The sequence below is a fragment of the Rhamphochromis sp. 'chilingali' genome, assembly GCF_963969265.1.
Source record: "Rhamphochromis sp. 'chilingali' genome assembly, chromosome: 8".
In the NCBI taxonomy this organism is placed as follows: Eukaryota; Metazoa; Chordata; class Actinopteri; order Cichliformes; family Cichlidae; genus Rhamphochromis; species Rhamphochromis sp. 'chilingali'.
Genome location: NC_137935.1, coordinates 11,161,832 through 11,187,625, shown reverse-complemented (window position 1 = coordinate 11,187,625; position 25,794 = coordinate 11,161,832). Strand labels below are relative to the sequence as shown.

The 25,794-nt window shown below is 42.8% G+C and overlaps 1 protein-coding gene across 2 annotated transcripts in view; it reads left to right on the top strand.

Annotated features, from left to right (window-relative positions):
* The first annotated feature begins 319 nt into the window (after positions 1 to 319).
* Positions 320 to 25,794, top strand: part of nectin3a (nectin cell adhesion molecule 3a) — a 38,326-nt gene continuing 12,851 nt past the window's right edge. Inside the window, exons 1-2 of one of the 2 annotated variants that reach the window (XM_080888439.1) lie at positions 320 to 513; positions 24,678 to 25,025. In XM_080888439.1, the coding sequence (XP_080744565.1) occupies positions 426 to 513; positions 24,678 to 25,025 (436 nt within the window). In that variant the 5' untranslated portion in view covers positions 320 to 425. Of the gene's footprint in view, positions 514 to 24,674; positions 25,026 to 25,794 lie in introns of both variants that reach the window. The other variant, XM_080888438.1, reaches the window with a different exon arrangement.

The window sequence follows — 25,794 nt, the reverse complement described above, 5'->3', positions numbered from 1 at the left end:
AAAATAACAATTAAACATAATTTAGAGTGCTGATCGTGATAGCCCTGCTACCTATATTTATGTTGCCCGAATCTGTATATAAAGTACCAAAAAAAAAAAATCCCACAAGAAAACCAACAAACAAAAAGACAAACGGCTCAATGACAAGCATTTCAGAACTGCGCTAAAAGTGTATACACACGGAGACGAGTGGGTCAGCGCGCGTGCGTTCTTAAGTTTCATGTGTGTGGGGTTTTTTTTGGGGTTTTTTTTGTTGACTTGCAGAATGGTACAGCCCACGCGGTTCTGTAGCTATGGAGAGAGGCTCCCCAGGAGCACGAGCCAGAGAGAGAGAGAGAGAGAGAGAGTGAGAGAGAGAGCAGGGACGAGCGAGGAGCGAGGAGAACGGATCCGGGAGTGCCGAGGCGCACAGACACACAGGAATCATGGAGAAAAGATTACCGCTCAGGAGGACTTTGCCATCTAACGGACTGCGACTTTTAATATCCCTCCTCACCGTATACGGACTTACCGGTGAGTTAACGGTTTCTGTATCATCCCTCCCATAATACTTTTGAGGCCATTGAAAGAAGTTGTTGCAGTAGGATTGCTCGGAGAGGGTCCTCACGGATACAGTCCACTACCCAAACCGGCTGGCTAGTTTTTGTTGTTTTGTGGTGGGCTCGTCCTGCTGCATTTAAGCTAAGCTTAAGCAGGCTAGTTGTTGCCTGTGGACAGTTATCTTTACGTTAACACTGATGGGAAAGTAGCTGCTGCGTCAGTTGACCGTTAGCTAAAACTCACTCTCCTCCCCCCATTTGAATTCAACTCCGTTAACATCAGTTAACTTCTTTACATCGGAGCGACTGTTACACACAAGCTAACTGTGTTAAGATTTTCAGCTTATTCCAGGAGACATAACTCAGACACGGCACTGATTGGTGTTATGGTGATAATGGGCAGACCTTCAAGCTGAGGTTACTTACAGTATGTCACATCATGACTTGGCTAACATCATTCAGGGCGTTTGGGGGATTTACCGGCTAGTTTGTCTCCCACCCACATGGTTACAAACTGAGGAGAAGCAGTGATTAGAGGTGCACAGAAATAGACAAGAAATGGAACAATCCGGGTGTCACGTATGGCTAGGAAAAAAAAGAGGCTCCTTTGTGAAAAGTTTGCCAAGTGGTTGGTTACAGATGGATTGTAGGTTATGTGATACACGACAGAAGGAGAGTCAGTGCAGAGTCTTCAGCTTTGGGGTAAGGGGTGGCAGGGGAAATGAAGACATATTTGAGTGCATGCACTGCAGTCGCAGAGTCTGTAGAAGTATTGACCTGCAGTTGGGCTGCATGCCAGCTGAAGCACCTTCCAGCCCCCTCACTGTCCCGAGGAGAGCAGCTGGAGAGCTTTGCTGTGTCTCAGACACAAACACAGATGGATGCTTAAGTAAATACTACCCAGAAATACACCAGTGTTCTTTTCTTTTCTGAATCCAAGAGCAATACACGAAAGAACAACTTTTACTGTATTGCTCATGTTAATGTGTAACATAGTGTTGGGCGGTATGGAAAAAAACCAACTGCATGATGGTATTTTTTTAAGATTCTGGATGGTTCATAATAGATCTATTATTATTACTATTAACTTTTTCATGGCCATCTGTAAGGTTTATACAAAAAAAACACTTCTCTTTTAAACCATTTAAAAGAAAAAAAAACAATCAAAATAATAAGTAAACCACACTTAGACTCTTATCAGTAGTGCTCATGTGTTCAGTAGACTCGGTCCTTAATAGACTGCTTGTTCTGCTTTTAGGTTAGATGTCAAACTGGCTCCTTAGCATTAATATTTCCACAGCAGAGCTGGGTCTGAAAAAGCCTTGACTAACCTCATATCGTTGCCCTACCTGATTCCCTTTTGCTGTGTGCGAGTAGAGTTCCCTTAGACTTGCCTCCAGTGAAAGTCCAGCACAGAGACAGCATGACACAAAGCGAGTCTCATTTCTTTACAATTGAAAAATCAACAATCGACAAACCCAGCTCCTCTCTGGGTCTCAAGTCATTTGGGTTCATCCCCAGTCTTGTTTTTTTCATCCCCCATATGGCTTCACTGTTCTTGAATGTAATGAGGGAAGCCCACCCTTACTTCCCTAGCTGTTGACACATTGTTATGATGTGTTCAAACCATATGCCAACAGAAGTTTTCATGCGGTGTGATTACATACAGAGTGAGGCGAATTGACAGAACGTTGCGCTACAGGAGTTGGGATGAAGCTGTTTGCTCAACTTGTGACACACAAAAAAATCCACTTCACTCTACGATAGAGGCAAAAAATAAAGAACAAAGCTCGGAGAAAAGCGAGTGAAATCATAGTAAGGCAAGGCAAGTTTATTTATATAGCGCAATTCAGCAACAAGGTGATTCAAGTAAGGTCTCAAAATACGTGATCCAACTATTGTGTTTATTTTGTCTCTGCCCTCTTTTAAGGGCAAATATTTGTTTGTTTCTAACTTGACTATGTTCATAAGACTAATGCAAGGTCAAACTTTGTGATTTATGTCACAACACTGATATTTCTTGGCACCTTTCTGTTTTAGTCATGTAAATGTACTGTTATTAATGCTTTAAGTGGTTTTATCATTAATTATTCCGTACCATGATTTTTTTTTCCCCACAGGTTGTGGATTGTTAATATTGTGTATGATTGGAACTGAGTTAATATGGGTATCATCTCAGTACACTCTTCTGCGCTCCTAGTGGCAATATAGTGCATGTAAACCACTTGGAAAACCTGAGCGAGCATTTTGCCTGTTCACCATTATTTTCAAAATTCAAACATGCATGAAATTAAGCTCAGGATGCTGCCCAGCACAAGTGTGGCTCCCAATATAACAGTAACTAATGGCCTTTTAAAAGCTGTGCTTTTTGCCTAGACACTTAGAATTACTATTGATTTATCTCTAATAATATTCTTGCTTAAATGCTTGATCCAAACAATATGTGTTACAGTTTTCCAGAGCTTAAGCTGATGTACAGAGATGCCATGTTTTGTCAGATCTGTAATTAAAGAGCAGATATTTTTGCTTTAAAACCCTAGAAGACTGAGCAAAAACTCTCCGAGAAGCCATGTCTTGTCTTAAATTGTATAATATCTGCTCTTATAGTAAACTGATTAATCGGTTGAGCACTTGTCTTTTGCGCCTGTCCTCCTGCTACAGTCAGTTTCATTTCAGTTGCTTTCAACAAATGTTTTTAAAGAAGCCTCTTCGTGCCTTTCTTTTTGTGTCTGTTCCCACAAAACACTGGTTCATAAATCATCACAGCAAACCGATAAACAATGCAATGTTGCAATCTAAGCTGATTAGCCTCAAAGGCGTGTTCAAGTGTGTTTGTTGATTTTCCAGTCCAACATGGTACCTCTACAGCCAGATTTTCTTAGCATGAACACATACGATAACGTAGCCAGCATTTTTAGTTTTAGGGTTTTTTTTTTCGGTTTTGTGTTTGGATAAAAATGTGTACAGGTTTTTGACTCGTAAAAACATTGTTAGCAGCCATGTGGTCCTAGGGGACATTGTGATGTAAACACTTTTGAAGTTAGTTTTCTTCACTTCGCTGTAGCGTGTGGACAGGATTTTTGAGGAGGGGATTTGTTAAAAGGCGTGGCCACTGGCTGTGAGGACTGTAATTGAAGACCATAGTTTTGTGGTTCCTTCTCTTGGGGCCACATGATTCACAATCTAAATAAATAATGTAGTAATGGAGCCACCCCAAATTACAGACTCAGAAATAGATTTGAAAAAGCAGTGCAGCGACTGAGCAGATTTGGTCCTTAAGCTTAATATGATTCTGGACTCATTAATTGACAGCATGATGTAGCCAAGAAAGTTACTTTGTCATTAGGAATATAATTAAAACAACCGTGGCTTTGCCACCACATGGTATAGGGCAGATCAGGTCAAGACCCTTTTGTTGGGGGAGGAGATTGGATAACTTAATATAAAGTTACATCCCAGTCTTACTGGCTTTTCTGAGCAATTACAGCGTTAATACCTTGGATCGAGTGATTTAACTTTTTCAGGACTGATTACAGACATTAGTAATTATAGGATAACCAATATTTTAATATATTTTTAAAAATAGCATGTTGTCATGTTTTTATTCTGCTATTTTAATGCTTATTTTTTTATGTTTTAAGTATTAGCTGTTATGGTGTTTTAGTGTCTGTTTAAGCCTTATGCACTATTGGGGTTAGCACTGTTGCCTCACAGCAAGAAGGTCCTTGGTTTAAATCCACCATCTGGCCAAGGCCTTTCTATACGGGTACACCGACTGCAGATGTTTACCTGTCTCTCTGTGTTAGCCCTGCGACAGACTGGTGACTTGTCCATGGTGTACTCTGCCTCTCACCCTGTGGCAGCTGGGATAAGCTCCAGCTACCCTAAATTGGATAAGCAGTAGAAAACTGATGGATGAATATTCAGTGTAGTCTGAAGCTGCCTGCTAACTTAACCACTAGCATAACCCTTTGCCCTTTTGCTGTTTTAGTGTAGCTTTCGCCACTGTAATCCTTTTTCCTTATCTATTCCCAATATGTCTTGGTTTTCTTCAGTTTTGACAGCATTGTCTTACTTTCACCCCTCCAGCTGGCCTGATAGCAAGCCTGCTATCCTTGCCTTCATTGGATGTCACTGCAAAATATTGCATTTGATCATTAATGCATCTGGGAAACTGTGCATGCTTGTCATGGTTGTGTGGTCGTACAGCAGAAAGAATTGCAGCATTTATTGCAAGGTCAGCTATATCTGCGATATGCAGTCCAAACCACAGCTCCACTACGGGAGCTGCTTCAGACTGTGTTCTGCTCTGTGCTCAGTGGTGATAGGCTTTTGTCCATAGCATGTAAACAATCAGAACATTATGTGGGTAGGACCCTATATCACAGAAAGTCATACAGAGAGAGGCAGTTTTGTATTGTGACAAATCAGCATGCAAAAACACAGAATAATGACCCCAATAATCAGCCTATCCATAGCTAATGCTTAAAAAAAACACCCTTTGTCATGATAAATTTTGCACCACTCACTTGATGCTTCTGCATATTTCAGCTAGTCTCTTCCAAACAGTGATAGTGATAATTTAGCATGACCTATTGATTTATTTGTCAGTAGATTCAACCATTTCTCTTCATTGCTGATGTTAATTATCCACAGTTGTTATTTGTTATCAGAATTATGAGCAAGAAAAATGGCTTTGAAAGAGCATTTTAGCATTTGGATTCACATGTGTGGGTCACAGCTGTCACATCCATCTGAGCCTCCTTATTTGATCTCAGTTGAGAAGCAGCTGACTGAACACCCCTAATCACATTAAATGCACACAGGGTTTTCTTTTTGAAGGAAGGCCATCAGCAGATGAGTGTGTGGCTTTGTTGTGTAGGCTGGTGTGTAGGCTGTGTGGGGAGTTCAGGGAGCAGTCTGTGGTCACCGGCTCCTGTTGACTCCACCCTTTGCTTCCTCTTCCATGACAGATGTGACTGACTGTCAGAGGCTCTGAATTGCAAGCAGCTTCCTGGTGGTCCTTTAGTGAAAGCTGAGTTGTAAACCGCAGTTTTACCTCTTCAGCAAATTTGTTTGTAATTTAAAACACATCATCGTCAGTGACACTAAAGTTGCTGTTTGTTATACCTTGTAAGTGGGGCATAGACTTTCCACCACTTTCCATTCATTCCAGTGTGAATAGCTCTCTTTTTGTGTTCTTTCTTCTTGAGTGGGCTAATGCACCAGTACGCTTTGGTATTGACTGCAACATTCCACCAATGTGTTCCAAAGCATTTTGTTGTTTGTTGAACCACTTGTCATTGACATATGAATCTTTCAAAGATCAAAAAGGAGGCACCTAATTCAAGGGATGAACTGCTGTGCTTTTGCACATTTTGCAATAAAGCACATTTCACACAAATGTGCAAGTAATGCAAGAAAGTCTAAGTAAGCTTGGCTGTGTTAAAGAATAAAGGTAATCTTATCAAATATTGACTTTCAAGAATTATTAGAATCGTAAAAGCTCTACTTTTTGACTTATATACTGTATACAACCCAATTTCCCATTGTTCTATTGGAGATTATGTATCGGAATTTCAGGAGCGGGACCACGCCTCCAAACACGCTCCTTCCGGTTGTCATCTATATAGGTTCCCCCAAGTTCTGCAAACTGTTCATTCTTGTTTACATGCCCCACCCTCCCTCCTTGTTCTCAATTCTTTAACTTCTTCACTCCTATTTAGTATATGGGGATCTGCCAGACCCGGGAACCGTCGCCAGTCCTCTTCGAGGCCTTCCCCAAACCGCAGCTCAATTCATGTCCAAGCATTCACCTTTACCCACTAAAACGCTGTCAAACCTAAACCTAAAACGAGGACGTGGGCCCAGCTAGTGAAATAAAATATAAAGAAATGAGGGGTGACTATATAGAATCCATCTAAAAGTAATTTTTAACCCCACTGTCTCATTTTGTCAGTCACTGACTTCTGGTGGTATTTGTTGTTTTATGTCTGTACCAACTTTAGTAGTTACCAGTCATTATGACTGCAGTGCCTGAGTGCTTAGCCATTCAGAATTGGAAGGAAAGGGGAAAATATAGAAAAATACACAAAAAATGCTAATATTAGCAGTACTATTTTTACTAGTGTGTCTTGCCTACTGAATAAATCTTGGATAGACAGGAATCAAATGTTTCAATTACTGAGTCATAGGAAACGGTGCTGTATAAATGTCTTCCAGATATTTCCATGGTTAATTACCTACCGTGAATGAACAGAGGGAAACTTTTTAAACAGTGTTTTTTGTCTACTGTTTTCAGGAGTCCAGGGTTTTTCCCAGAAAAACAGAAAGAGTAGATCACATTGTGTGGCTGTTAGGGTCACATGAGCACACTGTTGCTTTACAGTCCATATTAAAAAGCTATACATACAGTATGTCCACAGTCAGCAATCCAGTTCCCCAGGAGAGGAGCACAGAGGTTATGGGAAACAGGTGTGGCGGCTGAGCTTCATCCGCTCCGTCTCATTTGTTTCACTCTTTTCAAGTGTGGGATGAGCACGCAGTCAGTTGTGTGCACTGACACACCCCCTGCCACCCAGGTGGGAGATTAACACCCACCAGTCAAATACTGGGCAGTGTTGGTCGTAGAGGGGAAGCTATCTGCAGCGTGGTCTCGTGCCCACAAAGTATGGTGAGTAAGGTGCATTAAATTGAATAAGAATAAGCGCACCTTCATATTACTCATCTGCTCAACCGCATCAAATAATCTCCTGTTGTGTTCTGACTGTGTGCCTGAGTGAGTGACATTTTTACCTATGTAGGTAATTACAGTCAAGACTTCTAACACACATACTGCACTTGAAAGTTTCACAAAATGTGTTGGCCACAGCGTTAAGACAATTTTTTTTTTTCTTGAAAGTAACTGTTCTTTATTCCCAGTTTGCATCGTACACAGTTTTGCTACTAGTTGGAGAGCAGTTTTGAGAGTGTTTGCAGATCTTTTATACAGACTACTGTGGCAACCCGTTAGTAATGAACGTGATTGCAAGGAGGTTTTTGTGACGTGCCCTCTTTGTACTTGATTTCATCGCGCAAGATCCAGCAACCTCCAGAAACTACTTGACACTCCAGGAGGGAAGGGGATCATTAACCGTGTGACTGAGACCTCAGTTATTTATTTATTTATTTATTTTTTAAAAAGGTATGTAAAGTGGGGCCCTGCGACAGACTGGCGACCTGTCCAGGGTGTACCCTGCCTCTCGCCCTATGACAGCTGGGATAGGCTCCAGCGCCCCCCGCGACCCTGAAAAGGATAAGCGGAAGCGAATGGATGGATGGATGGATGTAAAGTGGGATTATTTTTTTTTTACATATTTAAGAAGTCATGAGTACACCTCCTTTCATGTGCATAGGCTCAAACTCTCTCCTCAAACTCCATCTTTTGTTTATTTTTAGAGGTTGTTTAGTTTTCCTTTTAACACCAGCCATGTTTTACCCATGTGTGCTCTAAGTTCTCTAGCATGATGTTTATTTAGTAATAAGACATGTGATATGCACAGAGAAAGAAAACAGACATTTTATTGAAAGATGTTTTCACCTCCGTCAGTCAGTCGCAATTCTGGCTTTTATCAAAGACCTTATTTACCCTCCTTCATCTGATTCTCATTGTATGGTTCTTTTTTGTGGGGATAATCATTGACATACACCTGAATTAAGCAGTGAAAGCACAGAAATATTTGGCTAATTGGAGGTTGAAAGGTTCAGTTCCTTGTTCCTCCTGTCCTCATGTGTGCTTGGGCAAGGTACTGAGCTCCAAATGGCCCCAGTTGCATCCATCTCTGTGTGAGTGTGAGATGGGTAAAAAGCACTTAAAGACATGTGGAAAAAGAAAAGTCATATATAAATACCAGTTCACTTGCCGTTTACGGTTGAACTGTGATCCAAACCCAGAAGTGAGGAAATGTTCACTGCATGCGTTATTTACAATAATATATTTTCTCATGAGTGACAGCCTTAAATTATTTCTTGCATTACCAAGGGTAGTTTAAACATCTGACTGCGGAATTTAACATTTATCTGAAACAGCCTGTTTGTCTTTAAGAAAATCAATGCCGTGACACTTTTTGGATTTCACAGTTACTGTTTTATCTACTGTGGTCCAGGTTTTCAGACACTCAAACCCAGGGAAGGAAAACCTGTCTCCTAATTCACACTTTGCTAATTTGTCTTTCTGAGCATGGTCCAGAATGCAGATTTGTTGCAGTAAAAGCTTCAACACAATACTGCACAGCCGTACTCTTGCTGGTTTTCAGACAGATTGTTCTGTTCCCCTGAGAATCACCGCTACACTACCCATGTCCATGCAGCCCCCTTCTCCATTCTTCAGTCTCTCTGCTTCTGTTTTAGTTTCTGATCCCTTCTTCCTTTCAGCTGAATACATTTCCCCACCTTGATTAAAGCAGAAGCAAAGAAGAACAAACAGACTGCAGGTTTTATTACTTTTTAATATTGATGAAGGGAAGTGGACCATATCTGTACACTTTTTTTCCCCACATTAAGTTACTCTGTCACTGAGGGGATGAGTCATAAATCAGTGCTAATCTCTGAGAAACTTCATGGTTGTTGTTGTTTTTGCCTTGGAAAGAATAATCAACAAAACAAATGGACAGACCGGTTCCTTTTAGGTCTTAAAAGAGTGGAACAATATCAGATTTTTGAGAAAGCAAGGCACATACTCTACATCCTAAATGTGTTAGGCAAGCAATAACAGAAATCTTTGTTTTGTACATGTGAGCTTGTGTAACCTAAATTTGTTAAATCTATTTGTTAAAAGTTTGAATCTCTTTTGATTTGAACAAATGCAGGTGAATGTGGAGAGTGTGTAGAACGTACTTATGCATTTGCCTGTTTCTCTGAGGTCCCTGTGGATACAAGCTTCAATCAGCTTTGCATTTTGTGTTTTAACAAAAGACCTGAGTGACCCAGACACCTACATATTATCTCCTTGTTCTCTCTGTTCAAAGTGGGTGGCACATCTGAATAGAGAGAAGCGCCTTAATCTGCTGCAGAAAAATGGTGAGAGTATGTGAGTGGGTGTGCCGGAAAAACAAACTTCCTCTTAGCAGGATAATGCTGGGGCAATGCCACACTGACCAAACTACTTACTACTTATATAAACAGGATAGGATTTTGCTGGTTTGCTTTACTTCCTCCCCCTTTTGTAAAACAGCCAATATTGCTCTATACGTGCATAGAAATCATAATATACTAATTGCACTAATTAAAACCCACAGGTGTAAGCCTATCTGAGTGATATCTGAGTCTGTCTTTAAGTTATTCCAGGTGTCTGGATAATATTTTGTATGATTTGTCTGTTTGATTGTGGTAGAAATCATAAAGGGGATTACTTTAATCAGTAATCAAATCAAATCAAATCACTTTTTATTGTCACATCACATGTGCAGGCACACTGGCACAGCACATGCGAGTGAAATTCTTGTGTGCGAGCCCCACAAGCAACAGAGATGTGCAAACACAACAACACAAACGAGCAAAATACAAGAATGGCCAACCTGAAACTAATAAATATATGTACAATATATAATAGTGTATGCATTTCTGGATGTGTATACTAAATATTTTCCTACGTGTGTGTGTGTGTGTGTGTGTGTGTGTGTGTGTGTGTGTGTGTGTGTGTGTGTGTGTGTGTGTGTGTGTGTGTGTGTGTGTATACACATTTTTACAAATTAAATAGTAAAAAAATAAAATAAAGTAATAATAATAATAATAATAATAAAATATATAAAATATACAGAGTTGAATATGTGCAAAACAAGTGGCATTTATATACAGTGTGGAGTGCATAATGTTAAAGTTCCAGTAGTGAAGCTGAGGTGTCTATGACGTGTTCAGCAGTCTGATGGCCTGATGGAAAAAGCTGTCTCTCAGTCTGCTGGTACGGGACCGGATGCTGCAGAACCTCCTTCCTGATGGAAGCAGTCTGAACAGTTTATGGCTGGGGTGACTGGAGTCCTTGATGATCCTCCCCGCTTTCCTCAGGCACCGCTTCCTGTAGATGTCTTGGAGGGAGGGAAGCTCACCTCCAATTATCCGTTCAGAGCACCGCACTACTCGCTGGAGAGCTTTGCAGTTGTAGGCGGTGCTGTTGCCATACCAGGTGGTGATGCATCCAGTGAGGATGCTCTCAATGGCACAGCGATAGAAGGTCCTGAGGATGCGGGGGCTCATGCCGAATCTTTTCAGTCTCCTGAGAAAGAAGAGGCGCTGCTGCGCCTTCTTCACTGTTTTGTTTGTGTGTACTGACCACGTAAGATCCTCAGCCAGGTGTACGCCAAGGAACCGGAAGCTGCTCACTCTCTCCACAGCAGCGCCGTTGATGGTGATGGGGGTGTGTACTTCTCTGCACCTCCGGAAGTCCACTATCAACTCCTTTGTCTTTGCGACGTTGAGGGTGAGATGGTTGTCTTGACACCAGTGGGTCAGGGCGCTGACCTCCTCCCTGTAAGCCGTCTCATCACCGTTGGTGATAAGACCCACCACTGTAGTGTCGTCCGCAAACTTCACAATGATGTTGGAGCTGTTAGTGGCTGTGCAGTCGTAGGTGTAGAGTGAGTACAGGAGAGGGCTCAGTACACACCCCTGTGGAGCACCAGTGTTCAGTGTGATGGGGGATGAGGTGATGCTGCCCAGTCTGACCACCTGGCGTCTGTCAGACAGGAAGCTAAGGATCCAGCTGCAGAGGGAGCTGCTCAGTCCTAGATCCTGCAGTTTCCTGTCCAGCTTCGAGGGAACGATGGTATTGAATGCTGAGCTGTAATCTACAAACAGCATCCTCACATACGTGTCTCTCTTCTCCAGGTGTGACAGGGCAGTGTGTAGTGTCAGGGCTATGGCATCATCAGTGGACCTGTTGTGGCAGTATGCAAACTGTAGAGGGTCCAGTGAGTCGGGTAGTGCAGAGCAGATGAAGTCCCTGACCAGCTTCTCGAAGCATTTGCTTACGATGGGGGTCAGGGCTACAGGTCGCCAGTCGTTCAATGAGGAGATGGTGGAGGATTTGGGTACAGGGACGATGGTGGCCATTTTGAAGCAGGCTGGGACTACAGACAGAGAGAGGGAAAGGTTGAAGATGTGCGTGAACACTCCAGCCAGCTGAGCCGCGCATGACCTGAGGACGCGGCCGGGAATCCCGTCCGGACCAGTAGCAGTAATTGAAATCTGGTTTGTTTAACACTTCGGTTAACTGCTGGTCTATGCTAGCCTATGCTAGGCTATAGGCTCGGAGCCTATAGCCTCCACCTGGGTGTTTGCAGGGACAGCAAGAGGTCCTTGTTCCACGGGACTCGTGCACCTTAAGAGAGATCATCTCAGTAGCCACAGGGACAGTGAAGAGCTGAAGCCAAAAACCAGCTGTTACCTTGGTTGCATGCCACTGAACACCAAACAAAGGCAGCTGCAGGTTCATCCTCAGAAACCTTTTACAACTTTTGCCCTGGATAGATCTTGTTGATCAAAGACTCTTTCCGTCATTGCTCAAGTTAAGGTAAACTGTGACTGTGTTTTGGCTTTCACACTTAGTTTATGCCCATTTGTTGCCCTTGCGAAATTTGGCGCATGCCAAGAGTGATATCAGAAATACTGGCAGCAGCACTGTTTTTTGTCTGACACACAGCCGGCACATCCAGCTTGGAACAGATTGGTCTTTACCAGCAATTCAATTACATGTCAGCATAGAAACTTAGATGAAGATGCTGCAGCAGTTGAAAAAAGATGATATGTTCGTAAGAAAACTGGGGATGAAAAAGCATACTGAGGCCAGTACGCTTTAAGCACCAGTGGTCATGGGGCTTTGCTGAGGTTAAAGTTTACACGAGCAATGGCCAATGCATCAAGCATAATCACAGCTTTAAGTTAGGACAAATGCAAATCACCGAAAGAAGAAAGGTTGTGCTTGACTCTGTAATAGTTGGAGCTATAATCTGATAAATTATCCAGCATGGTTATACAATATACTAAAATGTATCAGGATTTTCGTGGTCATGTTTTTAAAAAACTCAGATCCCATCAGAAGGGATCATATTAGCTTCTCTAGTCCAAACAACACCAGGCATAATGTATTAGTACTGGGCATTTGACTGGAATTAAAACTGTATAATATTTTGCCAACTCTAGCCTGCTGACTTTGCAGCATGAAGTATTTTGCTTCATACTCATATTTAAATTAATATCATAATGTGAAATTATTATTTGGGGAACTTTTTGCAACAGAAAATATGACTGCAGTACACACCCTCAGCCATTGGTCATAATCTTGACATTGTGCTTATGTTGTATGTGCTTCAAGGTTGTGGTTTGGTGTGGCTCACCAATGACTAATTGTAAAGTAAAAGAAAGTATGAAGTTGATCAAGTACTTTTGTAGTCCAAGCAACTTAGAGTCACTTTCTTCTGCTTTTCATTCATTTCATATCAATATTTAAGCTTATTAGCATGACCACAAATGTATTTAAATATGCTTGTAATCAACATTCAAGTTAAGTGTTTAGCTGATTAGAAGATAAAATGGCATAATTGAGTATTTTTTCATATCCAGCCACATTATTGTTCCATCTTTGTTGGAGTTAATGAACACAGCTCTTTGTATATACACAGATGATGTCCACGGAGTAGCATTGTTTTTGACATTCATAGGCCTTGGAGATGATAATTTTAAATACTGTTTGTTAGCAGAAATTGGCATCATGCAAGAAATCCAGAATTAGACAATCATGAGAATCATTTGAAAGCAAAACATTGTAATTCCCTCTGGGGGCTGTGGGAAAGTATGTTTCCATTATGTTTGATTGGCTTAATGAAAGTACAGTAGCCCATTTAGACTCAGCGAAAGGCAGTGGAGTCTGTGATCAGTAGAGAACTCATTTTTTCTTCGCTGTAAAGCCCTCAGCACCACCCAACAAGGGCGGGATCTATTTCTGTCCTAATTTCTTCATCAGGAAATTACAGTAATTTTAAGGGAATAATGACATGTAAATGTGGAGGCAACAGCAGGTACCTAAAAACAAAGTGTGCCTCTAAGGTCATTGCAAGGTTAACATAGTTTAGGAGGCTGTTGTTTTCACCCAACTTCTTTTATTAGCACAGAGCCTGGAGTGGAGGGTTATCCTTGTAGCCATAGTATACTGTCCTTGCTTGGCCTGTTTGGGATTTTAACAAATGCTGTGAATGATTTACTGGGATTAGTTAATCGGATACTAAGCCACCCATGAAGCGCACCTTGTTGTTTTGTAGACACTTCACTGGTGCAATGTCTGCCCAGACAAGTCAACAGTTACTAAAGCAATGGATTGCTGTGAAATGTTTATACAGGACGTGTCAAACTCATTTTGGTCAAGTCATCGGCCAAATACATTCCAACTTGATCTCAAGCAAGATGCACCTTTTCCCTTTCTTGAAGTCTAAATATATTCACTTGAATAATGTTTTTTTTAAAGATGTAATGATATGTTCATTACATCCAATTACTCAACTCCCCTAAAAATTTACCAGATTCCAGAAGGTATTATTTCTTTTCAAATTATCTTTCTAATCTATTGAGTAATCCATTTGGAAAGAGATGACCTGCAGCCTAAGTGTAATTTTCGTCACTGTGTTGTATAGTGAGAGTGGTCTATGTTAGCACTTACTTGTCAGGGATTTCATACACTTAAGCTCTAATTAAGAAATTCTCAAATTGTTGCCTCTCTATTTTAAAAAAAGAGACCTTCAAAATTAAGTTGCTTATTCTCACAGCACAAAGGCATATTCTTCTTCGTCTTCTTCTTTATGCCTCATCCCATGCCAAATCATTTTAATCTGGGAAGAAATTCCATCTGATCCCCCCCAGAATCAGATAATTTATACTAAATGAACAGATTTTATCTAATCTGAAAGTAGATAAAACATGTTTATGTTTCTCTGCATCGTAGGTATTAGATTGGTGTAGTTTTGCAGTGAAACTATGTTGTATCCCATGCTATTGAGGCAGGTTTCTGGAAGTTGGTTGTAGAGAAAATCACAGACAACTAAAACAAGATTTTACTTCAGATTGTGACATATGGATTGGGTGAAAATTGATTTGGTGGCAAAAATATTGGAAGAAAATAACACAAATTAAAAAGTGCAAAGTTGTGACCCATGCCATTGTACTTTAAAGGTCTTTAACTGACAAAGGATTTGTTAAATGTACTGAAGTTGTATAAAAATATAGACCGGTTTAAATGGAAAGCATTTTTTTTTCTAATTTAACTCACATGTCTTTTTTGCCTTCTTAGATCAGCTGTGACTTTTGTAAATAGCCTTCTCTGTTCTTTTCCACATGCATGGAAAAATAACATTTCCACCCATCTTTGGGTCATCTAGCAAATTTGCACGCACATACTAAAGTACCGCAAACCCCCACAGCAAACAATAACAAATCCCACACAGTAGGACAGGACACTGTAGGAATGTTTATCTTCCACTATGTACCAAGCAACACAATGCCCTTCACAGGTCCTACGGCACAGCTATAGTTGACTCTGATGAGAGTTTGCTTTCTGTCATGACACTCTGTATGCCTACATTATTGATCTTTTTTCTTTTAAGCTCCGATCTTTAATCAAATGTGACTCAGATGTGAAGGACACACAAGTCTGCATTGCTATGGGGGAGCAAAGAGAAAGAGGTTTTTAAGAGGACAGTGACATGTGAAAGAGGCCTGACCTGCCCCTTTTTTAAAGGCCTGTCAGCCTGTATTTGTCTATGTCATGAATTAGACCCCTGAAAAAAACTCACACCCTCACAGGATATAATACTCGGAAGGAAGGAAGAGGGGGGGTTCACACTGCACAAATATTTCTAACAATAAAAGCATACTATTCACCAATGCGCCACTTGGCCGATCCTGTTTCTAACTGATTAAGGAAGAGTTATAGGTGCCGCAAGAATGAAGAAAAGATGTGGGGGCCTGTGTTTGGCATATAGGCATTGTCTAATGATTTATTTTTCCTTGCTACTACTTTAGAAGCTAACAATACTAAGTGGTTCTGCACTGCCAGTTCACTTTATTATATTAGCGGTGTTTAAAGTCATAGATGTCTCTCAAATAGAGGACCTGGTACAATGTCTGCGAAAACAATTCCCATGTCCACTTAAATATTAGCGGATAATTATTTTCTGAATTATATTCTGACCTGCTTTTTGTGTGATATTGGCAGTGTGTGCAAATGAAATTATCAAATGAATGTTAATGAACATTTTTACAATGTGACCTTGATCATCAGAAGGAAGTTTTAATAGTAGGCCAATGGTTCTGTTGGCTTATACGAGAGGGAGAGAGTGTCTGTAAGGAGTATAAATTACTGCACTCATTAAACGGTAATGAAACACTGCCCTTCAACCCACCTACCTCCTACACTCACTTAAAAATCACTGAACCAGGAAAGGGAGCAAGCTGTAGGCTAACAAACTGGAGAGGAGCATGACAGGGATAACCTTTACCTTCAGAATGATCATTTTTCCCACTTCGTTCAGAACAGCTTCAGATATCTACTGTGATGTTATTAGAGTGTAGTCAGGTTCACAGACATATTTTCATTTATAAGCCAAACTGATTTGTTCGATAAGTTCGATAAGATTTTTTCTTAGACCTGGTATTCTGAGGGTTTTCCATTGACATGTTTCATATGCTCCTCCTTGAATCGCTACCTTATCGTGGTGGAGGGGTTTGTCCCAGGGATCCCAGGGGCTATGTTGTCTGGGGGCTTTTGTCCCCTGGTAGGGTCTCCCATGGCAAATTGGTCCTGGGTGAGGGACCAGACAAAGAGCGATTCAGAAGACCCTTATGAAAAGGATATCGAGGGAACAGTTTACCCTGCCCGGGATAGGGTTACCGGGGCCCCGCCCTGGAGCCAGGCCCGGCGAGGGTGCCCGAGCGTCTGGTGGCTGGGCCTTAGCCCATGGGGCCCGGCTGGGCACAGCCCGAAGAGGAGACATGGGCCCATCCTCCCGCAGGCCCACCACCCGCAGGAGGCGCCATAGGGGTCGGGTGCATTGTGTGCCGGGTGGCGGCCAGGAGCGGAGGCCCTGGCGGACTGACCCCCGGCTGCCAAGACTGGCAATAGGGACATGGAATGTCACCTCTCTGGTGGGGAAGGAGCCTGAGTTAGTGCGTGAGGTTGAGAGGTACCGGCTAGATATAGTCGGGCTCACCTCTACGCATGGCTTGGGCTCTGGAACCAGTCTCCTGGAGAGGGGCTGGACTCTGTCTCAGTCTGGAGTTTCCCCTGGTGAGAGGCGGCGGGCTGGGGTGGGTATTCTAATATCCCCTCGGCTTGCTGCCGGTAAGTTGGGGTTTTTCCCGGTGGACGAGAGGGTTTGTTCCCTGCGCCTTAGGGTCGGGGAACGGGTCCTGACTGTCATCTGCGCTTATGTGCCGAGTGGCAGTTCAGAGTACCCAGCCTTCTTAGAGTCCCTGGGGGGGGGGGTGCTGGAAGGTGCTCCACCTGGAGACTCTGTTGTCCTGCTGGGAGACTTCAATGCTCACGTGGGTAACGACAGCGAAACCTGGAGGGGCGTGATTGGGAGGAACGGCCTCCCTGATCTGAACCCGAGCGGTGCTTTGTTATTGGACTTCTGTGCTAATCACAGTTTGGCCATAACGAACACCCTGTTCGAACATAAGAGTGTCCATAAGTGCACGTGGCACCAGGACGCTCTAGGCCGTAGGTCGATGATCGATTTTGTAATCGTATCACCAGACCTGCGACCATATGTTCTGGACACTCGGGTAAAGAGAGGGGCTGAGCTGTCAACTGATCACCACCTGGTGGTGAGTTGGATCAGGTGGCGGGGGAGGACGCTGGACAGACCTGGTGCACCTAAACGCGTAGTGAGGGTGTGCTGGGAACGTCTAGCAGAGGCCCCAGTCCGCGAGATCTTCAACGCACACCTCCGGCAGAGCTTCAACAGCATTCCGAGGGAGACTGGGGACATTGAGTCCGAATGGACCATGTTCAGCGTCTCCATTGCCGAAGCTGCTGCATTGAGCTGCGGCCGCAAGGTGGTTGGTGCCTGCCGTGGTGGTAATCCCCGAACCAAATGGTGGACACCAGAGGTAAAGGGAGCCACCAGGCTGAAGAAGGAGTCCTATCGGGCTTGGTTAGCCTGTGGGACTCCGGAGGCAGCCGACAGGTATCGACAGGCCAAGTGGCGGAGGGCTTTCGCTTTGGTGGCCTCAGAATCTCATCTCTGATTTTTGCGGATGATGTGGTTCTGTTGGCTTCATCGGGTGAGGGCCTCCAGCTCGCACTGGAACGGTTCGCAGCCGAGTGTGAAGCAGCGGGAATGAGGATCAGCACCTCCAAATCTGAGGCCATGGTTCTCAGCCGGAAAAGGGTGGAGTGCCCACTTCGGGTCGGGGATGAGTTCCTGCCCCAAATGGAGGAGTTCAAGTATCTCGGGGTCTTGTTCGCGAGTGATGGGAGAAGGGAGCCGGAGATCGACAGACGGATTGGGGCTGCAGCTGCAGTAATGCGGACGCTGCACCGGTCCGTCGTGGTGAAGAGGGAGCTGAGTGTAAAAGCGAAGCTCTCAATTTACCGGTCGATCTACGTCCCTACCCTCACCTATGGCCACGAGCTGTGGGTAGTGACCGAAAGAACGAGATCGCGGATACAAGCGGCAGAAATGAGCTTCCTCCGAAGGGTGGCTGGCCTCTCCCTTAGAGATAGGGTGAGAGGTTCGGCCATCCGGGAGGGGCTCAGAGTAGAGCCGCTGCTCCTCCACATCGAAAGGAGCCAGCTGAGGTGGTTCGGGCATCTGACAAGGATGCCCCCTGGGCGCCTCCTGGGTGAGGTGTTCCAGGCATGTCCCACCAGGAGGAGGCCCCGGGGCAGACCCAGGACACGCTGGAGAGATTATATCTCTCGGCTGGCCTGGGAACGCCTTGGTATTCCCCCGGATAAGCTGGAGGAGGTGGCTGGGGAGAAGGAGGTCTGGGCCTCTTTGCTTAGGCTGCTGCCCCCGCGACCCGGCCTCGGATAAAGCGGATGACGATGGATGGATGGATGTTTCATATGTAGTTCTAAACATGCCTTAAAGTTTGATGCTTGTTAAATATTAATTAAAAACAGAACACAACAAACAGAACACAAAAATGACCGAATCCCTAAATTTAGCTGAAAATGTTACAAATGACAAGGAGCAAGCAACAGTAGGCAACTCAGCACAAACCTGCACTCAGCTTCCTTGCTCTCTGACCTCAGTAAATATTTTCCTGATGAGTTAATGACCTCAGTAACTACTTTCAAGGCTTACTGAATTTTGTATTTCATGATCTCCATTGGAGTCAAAAAGGAGGATAAAAGAAGGCCCACTGTGTAACTTTGTTTCAGTCAGATCTCCACATTACCAGTTGTGTTCACTTTCAAAAAACCACATAAGTGAGGATGGAAAGGCTCAACTTGAGATTGCCTTGTGTCTTATAAAAATTAAGATGGCAACATCCATCTTTTATGCGCAGTCTTTGGACTGTATATAAAACTGCAGGTTTGATCAATTATGTGAACTTGTTGAATTTTGTCATGTTCCTTTATGTTTATAAACTATGTAAACATTAGACAATTTTTAGCCATGTTATTGTTTCTTTTATTGTTGTAATTGCAATATGTACAAACATATTGAAACAGGGCTCTGTTGTAAATGAAACATTAGGTTTTAATAAAACCACCTGTATAAATAAAGGTTAAATACAATAAACAAAGCACATTTAAAACAACAACATTGACCAAAGTACAGGACATGAACAATAAAATAAGATATACACTCATATACATGCCAGCTCACAAGAGTAAATATATTTACAGGATTGCGAAAAATACATGGTAAATGGCCTGTATTTGTATAGTGCTTTTACTAGCCCCTAAGGACCCCAAAGCGCTTTACACATCCAGTCATCCACCCATTCACACACTGGTGATGGCAAGCTACATTGCAGCCACAGCCACCCTGGGGCGCACTGACAGAGGAAAGGCTGCCGGACACTAGCGCCACCAGGCCCTCTGACCACCACCAGCAGGCAACGGGTGAAGTGTCTTGCCCAAGGACACAACAACCGAGACTGTCCAAGCCGGGGCTCGAACCAGCAACCTTCCGATTACAAGGCGAACTCCCAACTCTTGAGCCACGATCTCCCGTACAGCAGACTAAATATCTAAGCTCTCACTCCAGGATGTAAGCCAGGGAATAAAAAGTATTTTTAAAAATAAGCAATGGGGAGGCCAGCCTAACATTACTTTATCAGTATCATAAGTGTGAGATGTCAACTTAGAGAAACCCGGTATCAGCTCATGTCAAAAGTTAAAATGACCCAGCTCAGATTCATTTTCATGACCTGACATAGATCAGGATGTTTGTTCACTCTTCTGTTTTCACTGCTGAACTTCTACTGAATAGCTGTCCTATTTTCTTGCTTTGTGTTGTATTCATTCTCTGCTTAACTCAGTTTCCTCTTGCTTTTAGTCTTAAACCACACTCCCTCTTGCACAGATCCTATGTCTGCATTCTTCTCCTGTGAGGTCTTCAGATCAGTTCCTCATGAGTGCTGTTTGACACGATAATCTATGCATGGAGTTTGTCTACATGAACCTGACATATTGTCTGTTTTGTTGCTGCTCATGAATGTTGCTGGCTGTGGATCCCTCTTGTTTCACACTGCTCTGAAACGGACTGCAGGGTTCATTGGGAGGATCTCAAGCCACGAGACTGCTTCCTCAGGGGAGGTCAAGGCTGAAGCTGGGTCGGGTCTCTGATAGGTGGAGATTTTGGCTCGTCTAGTGGCCGACTTGGACTGTTTGAGTGTTGCCAGGCAAAAAGGAAGGTTTTGATTTACCATCGCGTCTTCCGAGCAGCTTGTCGCAATTAGTGATGTCAGCAGGGAAAGAAACAAATATGAGGCATTTCTTCAAAGAGCAAGCGTACTCTTCCCATGAGTTCATTCTTTCCTCGGGTTTCTGAAGAGAAAAGGGGGCAAAAGTGCAGCCTGTTTCTCTTTGGCCAAGTTAGGTTTTGCAGGTCTTCGTGATCTGCAGGCTAAGGTGTCACATTTAAACTGAACCAACTGGATTATAAAGCGTCAAAAACAGTGACAACATATAAAGTTGGACGGCATGATAAGTTTTGTTTGTATGTTTATTTCATAAGCCGTACTTTTTAGATGGATAACCAATAATAAACTTAGTGACACATCTGAGCTGTGCCTCAGCTCTGCGTTCTATTTTCTTGATTTAAACTGTATAACACTGTTTTTTAACACATTGCTTACATTTAGTTGCCTGCCGTATTTTAGACAATTTATCACAGCGCTCTAGTTTGTGAGCATTGGTTGTGTTTTTCATGGTTGCAGCTAGCAGTGCCAAGTTTCCCCACTCTCCTCCTGGCTGTAGGTATCCCATGCAGAGGCCATCTGTCTCTACTCCCCTAATGGTAAGGGTGGAGTCCTCTTTAAACACCTCCCCCACACACGCACTGCCACCACCACCCCGTTCCCTCTTATTTTCAAATGCCTACTGCAAAACAAACAGAGCATGGTATAGATGGAGTTTAGTTTCTTTGTGTGCTTTGACTGGCCTGAAAACTGACACGAGTCAGATAAACTACCTACAGTAGCAGTTGGGGTGTCGTGTCAGGTAGCAGCAGAATGTGGAGCATATTGAAGAGAAGTTGGGTTAGAGACACGTGTCTGCATACATCAGTACAATGTCACGCATGCCAAGTATGTAAGTGTGCTGCAGGAGGGGGTTTTATCAGCCTGCCATCTACATTCTTGTTTCTGTCATAGATACGTTGTAGGTCTTGATCTCTCTGTCAAGCATTTGTCTTTTTTTCTTTCGTCAAGCCAAACAAATGAGTTGCACTAGTAAGGTGACAAAAAAGAAAACAGCTGTTGTGATGGCTCAGATGACTGTGGAGTGGAGAATGTGGCTCTGACCCTGATTCTCCCCCACACCAGTGCATCCAGAGGACTCCTATAGAAATAATGCAAACACAGGGCAACAAATGCACTGCAAAGCACATTATAGGGGAAATTTTTTTGTGGGGAAATGAAGTAATGACCCAGAGTGACTTTTCCAAATGTCATTTTCAGGCAGATGGCAAATAAGGCCACCTGGACTAAACAATTCAGGTTAAAAGTTTAGATGCAGTGCAGAGCTGTATTGGGTCAGTCTGCACACACAGAAAGGTTTGAAAATGTGTGTGAGGAAGAAGAAAAAAACTCAGGAAAGCCCAAATGTGACAGTACAGCACGAACCTTCACAACACAATGCAACATACATTTAAGACTGAGCAGCCATTCAAAGTATATGCCCGACTCGCACACATGTTCACACACTTATTTCTTATTTTGGAAGAGAGAAACTCAGTGTCTGTTTGTCCGTGTGTGTATGTGTGTAGTCACTGAAATTACAGGGGACGTAATGGAGCCTCAGCCTCATTGGCTGTATTCCTCAGAAACCAAGATAGCATTGCTGTGGCTTACCACTCACATTCATGCCAGCAACTCAAAATACCAGCCAGTGGACCACTTTTATAAGCTTTACTCCATACACATCCGAGACAACGGACAAAGTGGAACTTTATGGCTCCCAAATATAACTTACTCTGCAAGCATGTCAAGAAACCCAAGAAATACTGTTTGATTATTTTGAATAAAATCACCTTTTTATGTTTGATGTATGCAACTTTTTCACAAAGTTTAAGGTGGATGTATTCTGCTTTTCAACCTGAAGCAGGGCTGTAAGTCTTTGTACGACTCTGAAAAATGAGTAAACGTGCGTCAATCAATCACTCATTGGTGAGATTGTTCTAGAAAAAAAAAAAAACCAGGAAGGATTTTTTTCCATTTAGAGCACTAGCCAGAAACCTGCAATTTAAGACTTATTTCAGGTTACCTTTCCAAGATACAGCATTCATTCCCACCAAACTAGATGTTTTTGTTTGTTTTGTTTAAACACAGCCGCATGCCTGTCAGCAGTGATCTGTAAAGTGATAGGGATGAGAATCTTTGGCAATAAAAATATCCAGTTCTGATTGTTGGTGTCATGGTTTGATCAATTCAAAAAGGAGAAAGAGGATTTCTTTGTTTTGGTTCTTAGTTCTGTACACAGTAGGGTTGGCACATGTACTCTGTACTCCATAGGCTGATGTTCTTCTTTGGGGCAGCATAGTATTCTTGCATGCACCCATTGTATTATCATTATCCATCCATGCACAATGCACAATGTGTGGGGCACCCATCAGTAAAACGCTTGTATACAATGTGCCAAACTTTTGACTCCTATCATTTGCCTGCTGAGCTGCAAATGAAACTTAGCTGAGTGTTAAGTAGTGCTGATTATGTCATTTTCTGATTAAGGCGTGTTTACAGAAAATGACAGAAAATGTTGGTGGGCACGAGGCTCATTGTGACACACAACGAGCCTCGTGCCCACCAATTTCTGAAATTACCGTTAACTAGAGCCTGGTGAACTCTATCACTCTTGCAGATGCAGTAACTACATACTATTAGTAACACCAATTACAGACAAATGCAGAGAAAGCTCCTTCTGTAAAACTTATTTGTTTAGGTTATTTTTATGTAGCTTATAAATAGTATATTGTTAGTTTTTTGTTGTAAAGTTTGTGTCTATTATTTTGTAAGAAACACAATGGTGTCATCAGCATAAGGCAGTGGTCACACACTTATGGTTGGTTTGTGATGTACAACTAGGCTAATCCTAGCATACGCCTCTTTTAATAGATATTGGTCCTCATATGTGTTAAAAGGTTGTCAAATCTATCTTTTTTTCAAGATAAATCTTTTGACACATACAGATATGATACAAATGTGAAGACACAACCATTCATTTCACCAAACTGTAACTTTTTGCTGTGGTACTGTATTCGTTTTTCTGTCTACAGTATTCAGATGGTCATTAATGGGGCGATCGTGGCTCAAGAGTTGGGAGTTCGCCTTGTAATCGGAAGGTTGCCGGTTCGAGCCCCGGCTTGGACAGTCTCGGTCGTTGTGTCCTTGGGCAAGACACTTCACCCGTTGCCTACTGGTGGTGGTCAGAGGGCCCGGTGGGCCCGGTGGCGCCAGTGTCCGGCAGCCTCGCCTCTGTCAGTGCGCCCCAGGGTGGCTGTGGCTACAATGTAGCTTGCCATCACCAGTGTGTGAATGTGTGTGTGAATGGGTGGATGACTGGATATGTAAAGCGCTTTGGGGTCCTTAGGGACTAGTAAAGCGCTATATAAATACAGGCCATTTACCATTTACCATTAATGTTCAAAGCCAAGTTTACGGGTTGCATTTAAAAAAAAAACTGTGGTGGGCCTTAATTCAAATTAAGGGCCTCATAAAAATAGGCAATGAAGCCATCCTCTGGCTTGCTTTGTTTCATCTCCTTCCAGTAAATTGTTTTCTTGCTTGTTTAAAAGGTACTCTGATAATTAGCAAAAGGGACAGGCTGAGTGTCCTGTGGTGAGAGTGTGTTGCTTGTTAAGAGCAACCCAGAACCCAGAAGATATTTGTTCTGCTTTTCAACCACAGGAAGAAACATGAATGAAACAAATGGCTGTTAGTGTAACCTTGGGAAAACTACTCAGAATGTTCTGATATATTGCTCCATTATGTTTGGTGCACACTGCTAACATTAGAAAATTGGTCCAACATCTCACATAAGTGGGGGAAAAAATGTGTTGTAGTGCAGTTAGATACCACATGCCTTGTGAGTATATGCTGATGTTCTGTTTCCGAGAGTTGACACAATCCTCCAGAAAAAAATCTTCCTGAATTAGCTCATCTCAGCTACTGTTTTTCAAATTTAATATCGTCTGGTGGTGATAGTACATCTATATCAGTGTTGTTACAACTGAAAAACTGGATGAGGAGACGCAAATTGAATCTATGTGACTTCCCAGACAATTTTCTTCCACTGCTACACATCAGAGAATTAAAAAAAAATCTCTTAATCCAATGAAGTGACATTGTCATGAGAAATTCATTTTTCCCATTTTAATTATAAGCTGAAACTCTGTCTTTTGTATTTCTGAATCCCAACTCTGTTTTTTCTCTCAGCAGGTGTGAGCAGTAACCAGGTAGTTGTTCCTGAAAAAGTGAATGCAGTGCTGGGAAAGAACATCACACTGGGCTGCCGAATAGAAGTGGGTCCCAGCCTCAGCTTCACGCAGAGCTCCTGGGAGCGTCGTCTTCCTTCAGGCACTATTACCCTGGCGGTATTTAATCCCGAGTTTGGAACCTCATATTCTTCACAATATGAAAAACGTATCTCATTTGTTTCCCCTTCAATACGAGATGCCACCATTACCCTTGAAGGAGTTGACTTTACGGATATCGGGTCCTACACCTGCAAAGTGGCTACATTTCCTTTGGGCAATACACAAGCATCCACCCATGTTAATGTTTTAGGTAAAGTACTGCTTCCTCACTTCACTTCCTCACTGAGTGGTTCTTCATATTGTCCTTAAATCTCACTTTTTAATGAAGGTCATTGTTTGTTGTGATTTAGCAAAGCCTAGGTGAGCACTCAGTGTCTGCCCTGGAGGAAACAGCGGCTCCCTGAAGCAACCTAACGTTTAAATTACAGCCTGGACACATGCCATGTACATTTAAATCCCTGCAGGAATCTGAAGCTGCATAAAGGCTGCTTTGGTGTGGTCCCACCTATCTCCCTCCCCCACTGTTACTTTAAAAGAAAAGCCAATGTAACTGTTTTTATATTCACAACATTATATCCAAATGTTTCACAGAGTTTCCATGGCATCCTCTGTAAAGTCACTTAGGCCCTACATGCAAGACACAAAACGGAAACCTTCTCATTCAGCAAGCACATAAATATAATGCAGCAAGTTCAGAGTGTCCCAGCTCAATGCAACTTAGTTGCTTGCAACAACAGTTTAATTGTAGGGTGTGACACAGGGTGACTCTCATGACATTTAGTTGCGTTTTGCTAAGCTGGATTACAACTACAGTCTGCACCTCTTTCCCTCAAGGCTGTGACGATTGTTGATAGTTTTCTCTCCTTTAACCATTTGTCCATTATGTCCTTAAGTGATAATCAAAGCAAGGTTATTTGCCAGGTCACTAAACTAAAAATGAAAACTACCTGTGGATCCCTTCTGAGCTTCCAAATAAAATAAACAAAACAAAGCCGTATTATATTTTAATGGGTTTTCCC